Source organism: Temnothorax americanus, unplaced genomic scaffold (assembly GCF_048541705.1).
Source record: "Temnothorax americanus isolate GAGA-0224 unplaced genomic scaffold, ASM4854170v1 Scaffold4, whole genome shotgun sequence".
Lineage (NCBI taxonomy): Eukaryota > Metazoa > Arthropoda > Insecta > Hymenoptera > Formicidae > Temnothorax > Temnothorax americanus.
In genome coordinates this window covers 3,700,850-3,719,219 of record NW_027509547.1, presented here as the reverse complement: position 1 = coordinate 3,719,219, position 18,370 = coordinate 3,700,850, and the positions used below count along the sequence as shown (strand labels likewise).

Sequence of the window (18,370 nt, the reverse complement as noted above, 5' to 3'; positions counted from 1 at the left end):
CCAGTATCAGTCTTGAAGGGTGCACAAAAGCTTAGGTCTCCCGTGTTCATATATATCCCTCCCTTTCTCTCTCCCTATCTCTTTTACATATCCGTATTTGTCGATGTGCGTGTGATCAAATTCTGCGAGATCTTTTTTGATTTTCGTTTATTAACTATGTTTTCCTTTTTTTTTATTCTGCGATGAAGTTGCCGTAGGCCAAGAAAATGCTCCGATTCGAATGAGTTCCTCAACATCGTATATCATTACATCACTCCCATTATCTCTGAAAATAATGAGTTTCCGTTCTCTCTCTCTCTCTCTCTCTCTCTCTCTCTCTCTCTCTCTCTCTCTCTCTCTCTCACACGCATACACATATATGTATATAATAGACGTATACACTCGCGTACATACTCTCTCTCTTTTTCTCTCTCAGTCATCCTGATCTCTTTTTCTCTTTTGTTCGTGTTTGTCACGCAAACGCTCTCTCCTTTTCTCCTTCTTTTACACCACATTACGTTTACCGTATAAAAATGATGAGAAACTTAAATGCTGTTTTACTCGTTAGAAAAACTGGTGTGCAATGTGCCTCAGACTCTCGTTTCTACTATAAAAATTGACAAACGATTTATAATAAAAGTTCCGTTAACAATTGTCTAAATTACAAATTTGCATATTAAGAGTTCAACAACGTTTCCTGTGTTCTAGATTATTTTAAAATACGTGTTAAACGGGCTCTTTTTTTGGTCGCCTGTAAGTCTCGCTCGTCGCCAATTTCGCTCTGGATTATTGAGCGCGGATCGAATATCTCTCCTTGTGGAGAAATATTCGAGTAGAATTTTCGCCGACTGACAAACGACGTTTACCTGCAGGTTTTCAATCTGAACAATGCTATATTGATCCCGTTTTTGCGCGCATTGCTGTAAAATATCGAGTAACCAAAGTTACAATATCTGAAGATGTCCACCTCCAGTGTTTTATGAGTTATTAAAAAAAAGAAAAATGATATATATGAAATACATAAAAGAAAACTCAAACATTAATTCTTTTTTTTAATTGAACCGTAAATTGAAGTCCGTTTATCGTAAATCGATATCACGAAGAGCCGGAAAACGAAGTGGAGAGCGAAAATATTTGTTGCAAAGTACGAAAAGTAAACATGACGTACAATGAATAGCTACGTATGACGGATACAGCGCATATCTGTGTTAAAACACTGAAGTTGGATTATTTTGTATACTTTCTCGATAAGCAATTTTTTTCTCTTAAAATCTAGAACATGTATCGGGGGCAATGACGCACTAATATAGCTTCCGTACGTATTAATAGTGACGATACAAATAGTTTTTAAGAAAAAAGATTTCTCTTTTCACGAGTCTTATTCCTTTTTTTTTCGGTTATTCTCAAATTGAGCCGGGTTAAAAATTTGGCAAGAGATCTTATTACTGAATGTACACAACTTTATATACTGACTAGGATACTTCTTCATCTCCAAAGCGAACAAAACGATATTCGTTCATTTCCTATTACGCGCACGCGGTCGGTGCACCGCGCGCGCGCACATTCACATATATTTTATCGTCGAAACTTAAATTAGCATTCAACTAAACTATATGCTACTAGTTATCGCTCTACGAGCTGTCGCTCTGTAATAAATATTACAATTATTTACATTGGATTAAGTTCTTTTGCTATTCACGCTCCTCTTAAAATGCTCGGTATTGCGATTATATATAATTAATTTTTACTCGACTAAACACAAGCACTAAGAAAATCCTGGAAAGTAGTTTGCGTTAAATGCATGTTTCCCTGGAATGGCACGGTTTTCCTTTCCGCGTCGAAAGTCGTGGTTAAATCGTTCAATAAAAAATAAAAAATAAAAAATAAAAACGAATGGCAAAATGCTTCCACGCAAAATCCGTATAATAACATCTAGATTCGGTTTTATCACACTTCACGTTTACTCGATAATCTTAAGTGTTACTGCTTTATATACAGACTTACTGAATTATATGCGGATGTCAGTACAAAGTCATTTGCGTTTGCTGAAAATCTATCAATTCTTACAAACTTTTAGATAGTAATCAATTATAGAGAGAAAGAGATGTACCGAATATTATCAGAGACAGGCAATTGAGGAGGAATCGCCAATTCGGATACTCGCTGGATACTTGTAACAGTAGACGACTCTTGTCCAACCGGCTATTATTCAGGCACAAAATTACTCTTCCGGCAATCGGATCCCGATCGTCCAATTCGACGAGTACCGAATAATTGCCAAATACCCGGTATATCTCTGGTGTTATAGAATGTCTCAGGAAGACTGCGCTCCGCAGAAAATTCATTCTCGACCCTTACAAAGTATAAGATTCAGTTTTTTTTTTACGACAGATTTCTTTTTCTTACTGTCTTTAAAAAGAGTATCTTCAACTAATACCGCCTGTGGAAGTATGTTTCCAAATATCCTTTGTCGTTATGTCGGACAATCAGTTCCTTTTCAGCCCATTTTTCGTTTGCACATAAAAACTGAAAACCCATAACGCCTGTGCTACCATCGTATTTGTACTTAAAAGTATATTCGCCTGAGCATTGGCAGTATCGAGCGTGGCCTATAATCAATCGATATCTGCCAAAGAGTCTCGTAAAAATTACCAGACACTCGTGCGGTAACTAGATGTATATGTATACGTTTTCACACACATATAAAGTATATTAAATATCTCTCACGGAAAATTCTCAACATAGATTCGTTCGGTTAAAATGTAAAAAGTATATAAAAAACCGTTATATATCAGTAGTTCCCTCATCGTATTTTGGTATCTCCTTCGGGAGTCACGATATATCTGACTCCTCACACGTCAAACGTCGTACGAAAAATTAACGGCTAATTTAGAATGAACAAGCGAGCAGTATCTTTGTAAACGATATCGATGTAAAGCTTTGTGTGTAGGTTTCTTTTGTGCATGTTCGTTTCATGCAGCTTTCCAGTCAGCCAACAAGCAATGTAAATACATACTGTCCCTGGATACTTCGCGCGCGGTCTAATCAAGAACGCGATAACAAAGAGGGAGGATAACATAGAAAGGACGTACCACAATCACTGTACATGATATACAAGTACAAAATATCGGATGTAAAGTATATGTCTCACACAAGTTCCTAAGTTCTCTAAAACTCTTTTTTTTTCTTTCGTTCCCCCGCCTTATTTTTCTCACTTTTGTCGCAGGTCCCCGAAATCAATTCGCTGTTTTTTCTTCTCTTGGTTTTTATAGGAACTCCGAATCGCATGTTCTGAGTTTCGTTGAAAGGCGAAACTCTCTTTGTAAAAACGATACTTCCACTCTCTGCGAATACTCACGATCCCGCATCCTCTTCCGATTAGAGTTCCGTTACAGCGTACAGATTAGGATCGCTACCCTGTACCTGACTCAGCGTAGCCACCGTCGACTTCTCCTGCCTCCCCTGCGCGCGATTATACGTGCCGTACATGTTCGGCACCGTGTTGTTCGGCGGGGCGGTACCGTTAAACTGGCTGCGCGAGAAATTCCTGTCCAAAGTTCTGACCTGGTCCTGCATTTGATCCTGAATGCGAATGTTAGGCGCCTTGTTCCGCACCAACGAACGAAACTGATTCATATTAGTCTGTGAACGCGACTCGAACTCCCACGTAGGCTGCTGACTCGCGGGATTCGGCGGAAGCGGTCGATTTTGATTCCAGGCGGGAGTCGGGCCCCTCTTCAGACTGGCCAGGTTCTTCGGATCCAGCGTTTGCGTCTTACGCGAGTCCTGGAAAGTAGCAAGATGCGCGGGTCCGTGCGAATTGTGAGACAGGGTACCGGTGAAGGACGCCACGCTAGGCGTCCAAGGTGGTTCTCTACCTGTAATTGTAAAATGTAATAACGCAAATGAAAATCTTACAATTAGTGAATGTTATCGTATTAAGGTGCGTGTCCACCTGCGAGTAAGAACTCTCGAGAGCAAAAAGAGAGAAAGAGAAAAAGACTCTCGTGAGTATCTCTCTCTCTCTCTTTTTTTTTGCTCTCGAGAGTTCTTACTCTCAGGTGGAGACGCACCATTACATACGTCAGAGTATTGATTTTTTTTTAAGTATTTACCGGGCCCTGCGGGGGCGTGCCCTCAGTAGAAGTCACTAGACTCTAGCGTCTTGCACTGCTTGCTCAGAGTCGCGTACTGGCCAGGTTGATCTCCGAGTCCAGAACGGTGCTCAGCTCGTCCACCCGTTGATTGCTGATTATGCTGAGACGATTTGTGATCCCCGCCCCCTCCGCTCCCGTTAACACCCCCACCTCTGTAAATGGCGAGGAAGGACGAACAAAGTTGCAGCATTATCTTTGTTTTACGTAATGACCGGTGTCGTTTTATATATATATATATATATATATATATATATATATATATATGCTATATATATATAGCTTATCTAAACATTAATTCAAGTTCAATCACGCCTGCAAAACCGTCTATACATGTTATATTTACGTTAATAAAATAGGATTACAAACCGCGCTATATACTATTCCTTGTAACAATATTGTATAAAGCAATTAAAACTGTTATTTGCTAAGAATAATATTCAATCTATTGCGAAACGCTTATGTTCCAAAAACAGATATTCAAATAATCAGAACATCAAATATAAAAATCAAGAATGGCACAGTTATGTATATGATGCAGTTACACGTATTTTATCACGTATATTCGTCAAAAGCATATACTAATATAAATATCGATAAAAACTTGTATTCTTGATGATGATGGAACTATGTATGATAAAGCAACATTCAAAGGAGACGCATCGAATCTAAGTCGGTAGTTTAGCGCGATAAATATTAATTGACCTTTTAGTTTAAGTAGCTAAACAAATTAAAGAGAATAAACTAAAAATCTCATGCACAAACTTTAACATGCTCTCGTGCAGTTGACGTGCTCGAGCAGTCGCAGTAGCGTAGGACGGTGGGGGCGGCGTTAGCAAGAGAGGCTGCTTAATCGTATTATGAGTGCCAAGAGCATTCGAATTAAGCGTAGGGGCTGTAGGCGGGTACGACCCTTGGCCTCGAAGGGTCCTTGCTGCTATCGCCTGCGACGCCGCCGATGGTGGTAAGTAAGGATCTTGCTCGTCAACCTGATGATAATCCCTTCTGGAACAAACGCATCATTACTTGTTTAATTCTCAACGAATACTATAGATCTTGGAAAGGTAGGCGATCGATCCTTCGGTGCCTGCTGAGGCATTGTAATTAATAGCAAACTATAAAAATAAAATATTACCGTTTTCGTATATATATCCATGTATGAGAATCCACCCAAACCAATACGGTGAACAAGAGACCTGCGGCTAAACTGGCTACTAGCATGTAACTCAATCCATACCTAGAACACATTATATAGAGAAACGTTATAAGTTTATATATATTATATTCTGTGTAAAATTGTTTTAATAAAAATGCGAAAAAATATCATTTGGTTTTTCTGAACTGTAATTAAAATATAGGCAGAAGATATAGACTTACAATCCCAAGTGACACAAACTCTTGGCGGCGTGAACGTATTGCTTGTGCAGTGGTTTACAGTCGAGTAACGTGGTTAAGCCAGACACGAGTCTGTCCACGGTATTAACGTCTGTGGACAAACTGCTTAGCTTCGGCTGGAGCTGCTGATCTTTGAACAGTTCTATCGCTAATCGAGTCACCGTGTTCAAATTATGCCTCATGCTGCTCACCGCGCGCTGCGCGTCCCGCAATCTCTGCGTGAACGGATTGCTGCGCGTGTTTTCGCAATGCGTGTAGTACGAGAGTACTTCGGAGGCTAAGGTCGATGGCACGGCTCTGCTCAAGTAACCGTCGGGCGACACGCATAGATCACCTAGAGCTACAGAAGTGGCCAGGTATAAGGACGCCATGAGCCAAGAGACGATAACCGCAAACAAGCCAAACACGGAAAATCTGAAAGGATGTTCTATCAAAGCAACTTCGTTACGATTTCATCTATAACTATAAACAAGAATTCGATCTATTCCTCGGCTCAAATTTTGTTACAGTTTTAGATAGTCTCAGTCGAACGTGTAAAATAAACGCGAACAAAGATACTACAAGTGCGAGGAAGACTGCCAAAAAATCTGTATTGCCCATTTCAATCAAAGGAACGTACGTTATGAGGACACATCTGGAGTGCCGTGCAACACCGACCACCAGAACCACGCAGAGGACAAGTAGAGCGCTCAGGACCGCCATAGTGATAGGCCATCGCAACTGTTCGATCTTCTCGCCCAGTCCGATGGCGCCGGCAAGACTGATCCCGCTCAAGGGCTTTCGTATCTCGAAACTCCGATTTACGGCGATGCTCGTGTTTTGCTTCATGCCGTTAAGTGCCGCTAGCAGCCAACCTAGCACAGTTTTATTGCTGACCGGGGCGTCGAATTCATCACCGAGGGCAGTTAGTTGCGGCTGCACTTTTTTCTTCAGAGTCGCTTCTATAGTGTCAGTCTGTAAGAAAAGTATAACGTTGACACTTAAATAAACATAGCCACTATTTTTAATTGCCGCTACGTCAATTGTTTAAACTGTCTTAAATTATTTCAATCAGATCAGGTGTTTATCTATTAAAAGAAAAACTAAAAAACTTTTTTACAAAGAAAAAGACACGAAGGCATTTGTCTCATACATATTGTTATCTAATTTATGGCTTTTACTTTCAGAATCTCCATGTTTATCGGAAATTTTTATTAATGCAGTGTGTAATAAATAAAGTTCTTTCATTACATGTAGCACAATAAAGGATATCAACGCGTCGCGAAAAATAAGAAATACCTGATTTCTGATGCCCATGAGGATTCCATCGACATTTTTCGCAGCTGCTACGAGTTGCACCAAGCCGTTGTGCACGTCGTCGTTGCCATAAAGACCGACAGCGACCGCTGCACTACAGACCAACGCCAGGATGGCTAGTGAACACTTCAGCGCGGTTATCGACTTCTTGGGGCGCGGCCTTCGGTCGCAGCATCTCGTTACCAAATAAACCAGCAATACCAGCAAAGTTAAGATCAACCAGGCTGCAGGAATACTTCCCAGTATCCCGAGGCTCTGTAAACATTATATCCGATCATGGCCTTTCTCCTCCCTTCGCAACTTCACGTAAACTTTATGTAACTCTTAAAAAAGAGATTACTAAAAAAGATCTAAAAACATTACTAATTTTCAGTTTTCTTATACTTATTAGATTTTATCCATCAAGTTTCATAAAATTAACGATTGTCTCTATCTGGGAAAAAGTTCTTTTGGAAAGTAAATATCTGATTTGGAATTTAATTAAGGAAGAAGCTTTCTTGTCTTTTCTTTTCGGTCGAGAAGACTCGAAGGGCAGTCCATCCAAACAAATAACGTCGAAAAATTGGTAAAGCGCCAAAATTTCCTCGTCTCCACTCTTCTTACTCTAAAACGGCAGTATTGTCATCGTCAAGGGCCGCATTGCAACGCTATTCCTGGCGCATTTACGCATTTACTTCGTACGAGCCGCACTTATGGCCGTCTCGTAACTTCCACCGCTCTCTTCCTATACCTCTCCCGAGGATTTTATCTCATTTCTCGGCGGTCTTAGCTCCGCCAAACCACCCCGTCGAGCCGCATGCATGACGAAAGCGAATGCCGGCGGAGACGAAGTTTCGCGCCCGCCTCCTTATCCTTATACCTCGCCCCAAGAGTCCGTTCGACTTCGACGGCTGAGGAAGACGAGCGAAAAAGGCAAGAGGGGACGAAAGTGTGCGAGAGGGAACGCACGGAGAACACGACAGGAGAGACGACGAGAGCGGGAGGACGGGGAGGGATGTGCCCGTGGTCCGACGTGGTTCCCGCGAGGATGTTGAAGCCCGCTCCCCCGCGAGCCGCCCCGGGCGCATTATGCGAGAGCCTTTGTGCATTGTTTGAGCTTTCCCAGGCATTGTGCTTTTCAGTTACATACACCCGGATTCTTGCGCGCTCACGGCATCCACCTGCCCCCTTCTGGCCTTCTTTTTTTTTCTTCGTCAGTACCGCCGTCCGTTTTTTCTTCTCTTTCTTTTTATCCTCTCCGTTCTTTACCCATGTTCTCGCCTGTGTTCCCGCTACCTTCCGCGCGGACACGTGAATCGTCTCGTTTTTCTTTCTTTTGGTTTTACGTGAGCGAAACGAGTCGACACACGGCCTTCCTCTCGTTGTTTCGTTTCCAGATGCTCGCTTCCCGGATTTTTATCCGCTCGTCGATGTACATATCGATCCGAGATCGGCGCTTGCGACCCGGTATCGCGAATCTACAACCGATCGCAGGCGATAATCCGAAGTGCCATCGGCGCTCGTGGTTACTAAAAGGATATCACGCGGGATAACCGCCGGGGAATTCTAGGTCGTGGTACTAACAGGAATTGGCGAACACTACCCCGAATCGATAGCGTTCGATTAACGTATAACGTTCGCCTGCGCGACATTTAAATCGGCCAAAGGCAGTTTGCGAAACGCTCGAAAAATCGGGGAATTGAGACTTCGACTCGAGATGTCAGGAGGGACGTTCGCGGTATCTCGCGAGGAGAGATTTTGCATATCAAATATTTATATCAGTCGTACATCTACTTCGGAAACATATCGTCCAGCCCGGATTGGAAATAAGCCGAGCGTGCCGATATCCTCTTGAGGACGTTACGACGGCCATCAGTATATACACGTCGGGTATGAATAAAATATTTATCTTGAAACTGCCACCGTGGGCCGTATGAAATCCGGATTTTCCGTGCAATTCGCTTATCGATCCGCGCGAAGCTTAAAGGCTCCGGGACGCGCGCGGTCCGATTAATCCCGACGCACTTTGTTTTAAATCAGCGGAGAGATCGATTTGCGCACGCCACGGTGGCTCGCGCGGGGGTGGCCGAAAGGGGGCTTGGGGGCTCGGGGATGGTGCCCGATAATCGGGGCCAAGGAAGTCGGGACCGACGAATTGTCGCGCCGACCTACCTCCAGATAGATCTCGGAGTGGGGATTGAACGTATTATTGACCGAATGTAAAGAGACGTTCAGATGCGGCAGACTGTGGAAGATCCTCGCGTAGTGCGGCACCGTGTACTGCTCCGGAAGCTGTTGACCGCCCGCCATTGTGGAGAACCCTTATCTCTGCCGCGGAGGAACCCAGTCGAAGCGTCTCTCCCACTCGTCAAGACATGCTACGCGCGAGCGAGCTGCAATCAGAAAATAACGAATTAATTGGCGCAAGAGAGGGAATTTGTCGGAGGCGTGTGTCGAAACGCGGTAATGCCGCGGACACTACCTCGGCATTACGTCAATGTCATATACGAACGTTGAAGCTCGAATTCTTTTTTGCGACGGCTAACCGAAGAAGCATCTGCGCCAGCAGCGCGATATTTCCAAGTTGCATATTTGCATAATCGAATAATAATTCCTACACGGTGTCGCACCACCGTCGTGGCTTTTATATCTTTTATCCGAAATACATTTGAAAGCTCGATATGGAACGTGAGCTATTAAAACTTTCTAGGTATTATTATTCAATTACGTAACGTAAAAGTTGCAAGTGTCTTTTATAACCGAATGCAGGTTCTAGTTATTACGACCGCCCCGAGTTATTTCGCGTGCTCTTTCCAATAAAGAAATGGGAAGGAGAGACGAAATATCAGACTTAATAATCTAACAAACCTAGATGAATCAAACTTTTTTTCGCAGAAACTTGCAAAAATTTTCCTGTCGTGTCATCGTTTAATAAATATGTTCTCTATCGCGATCAATTCGCGAGCTAAATGAGATAAGTTTCGTGTTTCGCGGAATATCCGGCGTTTTCATCCGTTGTGCATATATAAATTTCGATTATTCTGCCGCATTCGTTTGAATTGCATTGGGATTCGAACTGTCCCGAGTAATGCGGATATTAATTCTCCGGAGATCAACGTTTTTATACGAATAAATAAAAAAAAAAAAAAAAAAAGAAATTTAAATTGAAATGGAGCGAGAATAGAGTCGCAGTTTAATTTCGTTGGAACGAGCCACTTCGCGCGACACTACGGCAGTTCATGGAAGAGAATTACTCGCAAATTAAATGTCAAATTTTCTAAAAAGGCTCATCGAGAGTTTTAATTCGATTATCATTTCATTAACATATTGCGCCAGCTTCCGCGCTGCGCTCTTCCGTTGCGAGTCACGATTCAATCTTGGCTAAATACCGCCCGACGTCACTCAGTGTCGCAAAACGTTTTACCGTAGTGATTCAACTCTTCCGTAGTGGAATCAACGCGCGCTTAATTAATGAAGTCTGTGCCAGCCGGCTCTCCGTCTCTCTAGCTTCATTGACATCACTGAAGCGCGCCCGAAAGGATTCCCGAGGTGCCTTTTTAGCCATCAAATCGCCTGAAATAGGTTCAATGGGCCTGAACACCCCGCTCGCGGCGGGGCATTATTATATCACTAAAACTTTTAAGAAAACCTTAATGTTTATTAAGTCTGCATCTTCTTTCAATTCTGTACCTTAAACATTGAAATAAGTGAGCAAGCTTGAAATCGCGTAGTAACGAACAATAAATACAATTACTTCTTAATTTAATAATCTCTTTATTGTAAAATAATAATATTAAGAATAAACTAGTAGACCGCTTATTAGCGTAAATACGGTTTGTATACCGCTCTTGAAAAATTCAAGAACATTATACGTGCAAAGAAATAATTACACCGCGTCGTTTATCACAATTTAAATAACAAATTATAGAGATCTATTATTTATCTCGCCGGATAGATTGTCAAATTTAGGAAAAGACAATAACAAAGGCACGCCTCATTTATCCCGTATATTATCAAAAGCACGATTGATAAATTAACACTTAATATCGCGCGCGCATTCGTCTACGCGTGTGATAATAAATAAAATCGAATAAATATAAAATACGTCCGCGTGGAGTCCCCATCGGATTTCTGCAATGATATTAATGGAAATTAATTCGCCACGAGATGCGAACGTATTTAATCAATTACGAGCTACACAGTATCAAACATGATATAACGATATCAGCAACCGATTAGCACAACGCGTTTTATATATGCATCAGATTCTATATTAAGCTCCCGCAGACATCACCGCGAGCAACAAATACCTATCTCCGTAATAATTATATCGCGGATCGATAAAGGTGCAACGTACACGTACGGTTTATTAACCCACTTTCCCGATTCCATTCTATCCTTGATAGCTTTATATCGCCGCGACAACTCCGCAACGCACGCTTCCAATTATACGCTCGGTGCGCATTCGAAGCCGCGGAAAGTCCACGGCGGCGGCGGGCGGTGCGTGCTTCTCGATTTCAACAACGGCCTTGTAACACGATAAACGCTTCCTTATTGGCCTTAAGTATTGCGCGATATTATTGCGACTCGATGTTTCCAAGTACGGCTAAATGATCCCAATTGTCTCTCGAACACGCGAAATCCACCTCAAGTACGGTGTATTTCAATGATTTGCGCTTTCCCGCGCGATTTTACTTTTCTTTGAGAAATAAAAGAGTTTTCAAAGCTTATAACGTAAGCAGATTTAGAAATACGTTGAGAATTTAGGATAAGGCTCGTTTCACGAATTGATTTGCAAATTAAACGAATGCGGGGACAAATGTCGAGGTGAATTTTATCCGCGTCGCTCGGTCTAAAAATCGAATACCAGGGCAACAGACGCGAATAATCGATTTGGAAATGAGTCACTATTGTGTTACTTAAAATTGCCCGTCGACCGCGCGCGCGAACAAAAGTTGGGGAGAGTTCATCGTGCGATATTCGGAAAATCTTCTATTTTGCGCTATCGCGCACGCCGCGGCGGCTATACTCGTTCGATAAAACCGGCAGTTATTATATCTCGCCGTGCCGGAAGAAACCTGCGGCTCGAGTGTCACGCGCATTCACATTGACTCACCGTGCGGGCGCGTCATTGTAGTGAGCGATAAATAAAGTCCACCGACAATCGTGCCGTGATTTTAAACGAAGGCTGCTTATATTACGGTCCATCTACGCTCTGTCATCCCGGGCTCGTAACGTCATCCTAGTCCCGTCTTTGTCTTTCAGCAGGGGGTGCGCGACGCAGCGCGCGTCGTTCTTCCTCTCTTTGTTTCCGGATGGACGAGGGCCGGGTGCCATCGATCTCGTTTTTAAGCGCGGAAAAACGGAAAAATGTTAACGAGACAGACAAATAGAGCAAAATTTCGCGTTACTTTGGATCACTTCAGCCGGACTACCTGGGAGGGGGATACTCTAAACTTATTTAACTTGTAATATAGTTCAAACTATATATTAACACCATCGGCTTTTCGCGCAACGTACGTACTTAACACTACTCTGACGTTATACTCTGAAAGTCGATAGCCTAGTTTTGAAAGTGAGAAGCTCGACTAAAAACTGCAATCAACTGTTATCAACTCTGTTGTTCGGCGCAAAACTGCGAGTTAAATTTAATGAGTTAAGAAAAGAAAAACAAAGTTCAAAGATACAAGATAAAATCGAGGAATATGAAAACAGAACTATGAAGTTTCTTCACTAATAAAAGTGACTTCAGTGACCCCGTGCGGGATTTAGAACTTAATAAATATTTTTTTTTTCGATTTTTTCGTGATATTCCAGAGCCACTTAAAATACCAAATGTAATATTATCTCTATCAATGTAAAAAGATAAATGGTATTTAAATACAAAAAAAAAACGATAATTGTAACATTTTTTAATAGATACATAAATCGCATAAATTTAAGATTGCATTCTTAAGTAATCTGGGAAGCATATTCGATCGTAAAAAAAAAAATTATGCGTCTAGACGGCGAAAATGTACCTATAATAATAAAACCCAAGTTGCCGCGTGTTCAGGTTTTAAACTAACTTTAGAGCGCGTGGGAACCGAAGCGATGAACTAAAATTCTCTATATTACAGTCCGTTTGTGTCGCACGTTTTACTTTTCGCGCTCGTCCGCAGGCTCATTTTTTTGTTCCTCCGTTCGAGCTGCGCACGCGAGGCCTATTTCGTTTTAAATACATAAAGCGTAGAATGCAGCGTGTAACACGCGAACGTAGCTTACGCCTCTCCCGGCAATATCGAGTGAAGGAAAAAAAACCGCGCCCCTCGTCACAAGAGACGAACCTTCCGGAAAATAAATGTTTGAAGCTTTTAAACGAACAACAGTGAACTATCGAGCTTTTCCTCGCGTCTGGATATTTGTTGTGCGCGCCCTTATTTCTTCAATTCGCCAACGTTTTTAAGGACGTACTTTAACACGTTGTTTTATGAATTCAATTTAGGATACGCTTACGCGCAAGAGAGTTTGTCGACCAGACGCTTCCTCGCACCTGTCCCTCCCGGCTTAATCCCGAATGAAATTTTTATCGTTCCGGCGTGGTCTTCCGCTATATCTCGACGGAGGAAGCGAGCAGATTGATCTTTTTTTTCGGGCATTAAAACGGTAATCCGACCGCCCGGCCGCCGCGCCGACTCGAGCGTAATCGCGCGAATCGCGCGCGCGCGCGCGCGCGCGTCCGTCGCTAAGCGCAAAAAGTCATCGACCGATCGCACGGTGTGCCGGTCGGCATCGCGACATGCAAACCGCTACGATCGATCGACTATAACGTGACTGTAACGTCGCCTATGGGGCGGTACGGTGACCCCGCGAGAGAAACTATACGGCGATCGGGAACAAACGAGGGATTCGTATATACAATTCAGATATAAGTATATACGCCGCTCCGGAGGGACGAGAGCTCGCGCTACGCGAAACAATCGCATCTCCGTCCATCGTCTCTCGTCGCGAAATAAAAAAAAAAGCGATCGCGAACGTCACCGCCGAAGCGAGCTCTCGCCAGCGATTCAAAATTAATCAACGTACTTGCGTGGAGGCGAGCGATAAGAGTGGCTGATAACGCGAAATTTCTGTACTTCGCGCAACTTTCTGGCGTGCAAAGTCGCGAGATACTCGACGTCGGAACGATTATATCGCTAAGTTAACATTGTGGAATGTTGAATTGCGGCAATTAGTCGAGTTTAGACCCAGTTTAGCTCGAGGATTACTTTGAGAACGATATATTTTGTGTTTCGCTGTTTATACTTAGGCTGCGGTCCACTTGACGCTACAAATGCTTCGAGAAGCATTCCTCTTCTCTTTTCTTTCAACGAAGAAATAAGGAGAAGAAGAACGCGCTCCAAAGTATTTGTAGCGTCAAGTGGACCGCAGTCAAAGTCTATTGAAAGTCTGTATAAAAACAACACGGAACTTCAAAATTCCTGACGTTTATGCGTACCAGCCAATGTTCATTTCTATCGGATTAACTTTAATCTCGGTTCGACTTGCTTTTCATCTTTTCCTAGTTCTAAGAATTAGAAAAAGATAAATCCGTGAGTTAACTCGAGATTAAAAATTAATCCACTTCGGCAAAAATGAACTGCTCTCTTTTGTCAGAATAAACAGAGATCCGTTCTTTTTGTACAGTTCAATCTTTCCACGCTCAATATATTTAAAGTGGAGCTGAAGGTCTCCGTCCGTTAACTGCGCTTTTCGAATAAAAAATCTGATAGGTCGATCTGATTGGACATTGGAGGCGGACGGACGTTCGGGACGTTATCGCGCTTTTTGACGATACTTACGAGGAAGTTACGAGGAAGAAAGAATACGCGCTCGCTCTCTCGCGGTCGTACTTTAACTGCGTTTTGTACGTTCGGGAGGGGAAAAAAAGGGCCGTGTGTCTTCGGGTCTTAAGGAAGAACAGATAGCGCGCGAAACGTGTGGCGGGGCGTGCGAAAGCACCGACTAAAATGGACAGAGCCATAAACGCCGAAAGCGCAAACAAAAGGAAACATAAATGATAAGCGTGCTCACGTGTGGCGCATACTTTCCGCATTCCACCGCCATCTCACTCCTCTTCCTTCCGTAACATCTGGGTCCGCGCGCGCGCGCGCGCGCTCGTCTCGCGATGTAATATTTAAAGTATTGTCTCTCTAATGCCCGCACGCCGCGCATGTATTTCTCCAAGGCCGGCCCGTACTTTACAAGCTTCGTCCATAATGCACCGCATTTCCGCGCCTTTCCACGAAAAGCTCTTCGTGGATCGACATCGATAAGTAACGGAGTGAACGTCCGCGAAAAATTTCGAACCGAGCCGGAAAAGCGATAAGAGGAGATCTTCGTTCGATCTCTATCTCTCTTGCTCTCTCCTCTCGCGATGCGGCGTAACTCGATTTGAAAATTCGACCGATTTGTTTGCCAAATTATCCAAATCGATTTGTCACGCTAATTTCCATCAATTCTAATTTTGTTTAACATCCGATTTAACATTTACGAATTTCGAATTTTGGCAGTTCTTCAATTATGCGTATTTTTCGGATATCCAAAACTCAAGAAATTATGAGTTTTCATCGAGTATCAAATTTCATAATAAAAGTGGCCAATTGGGTCGAGTAAACAATCATTATTGTTAATTATTTGCTAGCGAAGCAAAAGTTTCTGATTTCAATTATACACGCGTTGACCTGATGAATGAAGAACGAAAGTGTCTTATCGATATTATTATTAAAAAATTGATTTTCCAGTAAATTCCAATCTGACGTCTATTTAGGATCTACCTGACACGTCTGTTATTTACTTTCCAGCGCTCCGAATTGGAGTTTACGAAGCCGTCTGTTCTTCCTCTCGAAGAACTTCCCCGAACTGACACACATTGGTGCAATAAGTCAGAACGAAACAATACATACTCGTCTCACTCCAACGCATACCGGGGAAGAAGTTCTTCGAAAGAACAAACTTGTCCGGGTAGCGGTTAATTTCAATAAAATTCCGATTAACTTGTACCGAACAATACCCGTACCGTTTGGTTAACAGAGATACAATTATGTACTTGTTTAACACGAACGAAAGATTAGATTGAGAACGAGTTGTACATACAGCTGGACATTTTACCAACCCTGATGTCTATTGTCTCTAATCTCCCTTCAAGTTAGTCAGACTTCGGAGTCGGATTTCACGTCCTTTCCCCGTATCTTTCCTTTCCCCGAAACGCCCCTGCTTTCCTAGTAGAGTCCGATTAAAAATTCGGTTTTTCAGTTTCGGTCGAAATTGAAAAGGAATTTCGGCGACGTAGCCGAAACCGTTTTTATTTTCCAAAGGTTCTCCAAAGGCTTGCTTAAAAAAATATTTTTATTTTATGTTTAGAAATTTTGTTATCATTGAAATTATTGTGATACTATGAATAGTATATCTATAGTATCACAATAATTTCAATAATAACAAACTTTCTAAATACAGGTTGTGATAATAGGATTGTGATAACAGTAGGATGCGTAATTATACTAATTATTATTTTAATAATTAAAATAATTAAATTATGACAATTATAAAGAAAAAGTGTACAGTACATATATGCGCGCGTATACGTATGTCCCTTCTAGGTTTATTTCCATGAAAGTTTATTTCGGTTTTCGGTTTCGGCCGAAATTAGAAAAGATCGTTTCCGTCGGACTCGACTGTTACAGTCCACTTCCTAGACCCGACAGCTAAGCGAGTTGCGGGGGTGAGGGAAACCTATAGGCTCGCGGCGCACGCTATCGCGCGCTAAAAAGTCATCGACCCATCGTATACGCGCCGGTGGTAAACCGCTCGGCTAACACTCGTCCGTCCGCCACCTTCGATCATATCGCCGCCGCTCCACGCTCGTCGTCGTCGTCGTCGTCGCGGCGCGAGGCCGCGACGTTCGTTCGTTCGTTCGTTCGTTCCTCCGACGGCGAGACGTCGTCGCCTTGCGTTGCATGCGCGAGGGGAAAATGGGTCCCGTTCGATAACTCGGCGGCATAGAAGGCGGCGGTACACATCCGCGTATCCGGTGTGTATCCGCGCGCGCGGAGGAGACGAGGAGGAAAAAGGCGGTTTTTTCTTTCTTTCTCTCTCTTCGGGCTCCGCGTGCGACTTTACCGAACACCCGGCTTTTACGAGGCTCTCCTCTCGGACCACGCTACGCAACATCTGGTTGAGATTTCTTTCGGCTACGGAGAGCCTGTGCCGCCTGCGCGACGAAATCCAGCTCCACGCACGCACGCACGCACGCACGCACGCACGCCATCGTCCCGACGGCTGCTCGCTCTGGCTCTCGCTCGCAACTCGCAATCTCTCTCTCTCTCTCTCGCTTCCACGCACACATGCACCCGACCGACGCGTTTCACGGGAAGCTCCGTTCAATGTATTCTCGCACCCGCACACCGTCGGCCCCGGAGTCCGGAGTGTGTACCGTGTATCGATCCCCGAGAGTACACACGAAAGACGACCGTGAGCGCCACGTCGGGCTCTCCTCTATTTCCTACCACTTTCCTCGCTCGTTCTCTTTCCCACCTTCCGCGTACACCGTATCGTTCTCTCGTTCCCTCTTACTTTCCTTTCGATCTCTCTCTCGCGCTTATCTCGTGAACGGAGTCGAGGCGCCGCGTTCTTTGTGGCGTCCGCCGAGAAAACGCACACGCCGCATCGCGCCGAGCGGGCACAAGCGGACAGGAATATGTATATATATCGGTTAGGGCGAGTCCGAGAGAGAGAGAGAGAGAGAGCGTGCGTGCTCCACCGGCGGTGGGTTCGCGTGACAGAAGCGCGACGGTGGTTACACCCCCTTTCCCATTCACCCTCGCTCACCCCCGCGCGGCCGCAAAGACGAGGACGATTCAAACGAAAATAATCGCGTGGCGCGCGCGCGACGAGAGACGAGACGGCGTCGGGACGGCTCGCGCTCTCCTCTTACCTCGATTCTTTTTCCTCTCAGTGACAAACCCGTACGCTCGCGTACGTGAACGACAACTGACGACATACGACGCACACCTGACCTGACCGTGGTCCGAGCCCGACTGACGGCGACGGCGGAGCCGGCGGAGCGACGGCCGACGCGGCGCGGCCGGCCGGGGTGGGGCGACGGCGGCGGGCGGCGGCCAATCGCCGCTCCGCTTGCGCGCGAAGGATTTACGGGCCGCCGCGCCGCGCCGGCCGCCGCCAGACCGGGCCGCGCGCGCAACTCCGTTGCTCCGTTCCGTTCTCGCTTCGTTTCAGCTCCGGCCGACTGGAGTCGCTCCTTCATTCTGGCATTGGCATCATTGCTCCGACTTCGGAGTCCGGAAGTCCGGAGCGCGGCACGCGGCATGCTCCGGCAGAAACGAGACGAACGTCGTATGTTGTGTCGCGCGTCTTTTCAGGCTGCAAGCAGGAGAGGGCGACGAGGCATCCGTGAATGGAACGTGGTGCGACTTCGATCGAACTCCGGTCGATTCGATCGACGGAGACTCATATTCGAATCCCGGTGGACTTTAATCGTGGAATAATCTTCAATTTATGTCATTCGTCGTCCCCGATCTCTCCAAGATTCC

At 44.4% G+C, this 18,370-nt stretch overlaps 2 protein-coding genes across 6 annotated transcripts; both read right to left on the bottom strand.

The window, feature by feature from the left end:
- Positions 1-1,022: 1,022 nt before the first annotated feature.
- LOC143902571 (uncharacterized) lies at positions 1,023-3,615 on the bottom strand. Its single transcript, XM_077415581.1, has one exon. The coding sequence runs from the start codon at positions 3,613-3,615 to the stop codon at positions 3,358-3,360; it is 258 nt and encodes an 85-aa protein (XP_077271707.1). The 3' UTR covers positions 1,023-3,357.
- Positions 3,616-3,716: 101 nt separating this feature from the next.
- Positions 3,717-17,881, bottom strand: Tty (tweety). Of its 5 annotated transcripts, none has more exons than XM_077415575.1 (9): positions 17,755-17,881; positions 8,976-9,196; positions 6,807-7,079; positions 6,148-6,482; positions 5,511-5,942; positions 5,269-5,370; positions 4,899-5,138; positions 4,095-4,288; positions 3,717-3,857 (listed from the first exon to the last, which is right to left on the bottom strand). In XM_077415575.1, the coding sequence occupies exons 2-8, from the start codon at positions 9,111-9,113 to the stop codon at positions 4,117-4,119; spliced, it is 1,692 nt and encodes a 563-aa protein (XP_077271701.1). In that variant the 5' UTR covers positions 9,114-9,196; positions 17,755-17,881; the 3' UTR covers positions 3,717-3,857; positions 4,095-4,116. The 5 variants fall into 5 exon arrangements, with proteins under 5 accessions (XP_077271701.1, XP_077271704.1, XP_077271703.1 ...); XM_077415578.1 differs by having other exon boundaries at positions 5,046-5,138; XM_077415577.1 differs by having other exon boundaries at positions 4,899-5,135.
- Between the last annotated feature and the right edge of the window lie 489 nt (positions 17,882-18,370).

What these genes read in the sequence shown, in the direction of transcription:
- LOC143902571 (XM_077415581.1), bottom strand. Translation starts at nt 3,615, where the DNA reads ATGAATCAGTTTCGTTCGTTGGTGCGGAACAAGGCGCCTAACATTCGC.
- Tty (XM_077415575.1), bottom strand. Translation starts at nt 9,113, where the DNA reads ATGGCGGGCGGTCAACAGCTTCCGGAGCAGTACACGGTGCCGCACTAC. An exon ending in TCCAGATGTGTCCTCATAAC is followed by an intron (nt 5,943 to 6,147) that starts GTACGTTCCTTT and finishes ACATCCTTTCAG; the next exon opens with ATTTTCCGTGTTTGGCTTGT. An exon ending in CTGCACGAGAGCATGTTAAA is followed by an intron (nt 4,289 to 4,898) that starts GTTTGTGCATGA and finishes CGCCATTTACAG; the next exon opens with AGGTGGGGGTGTTAACGGGA.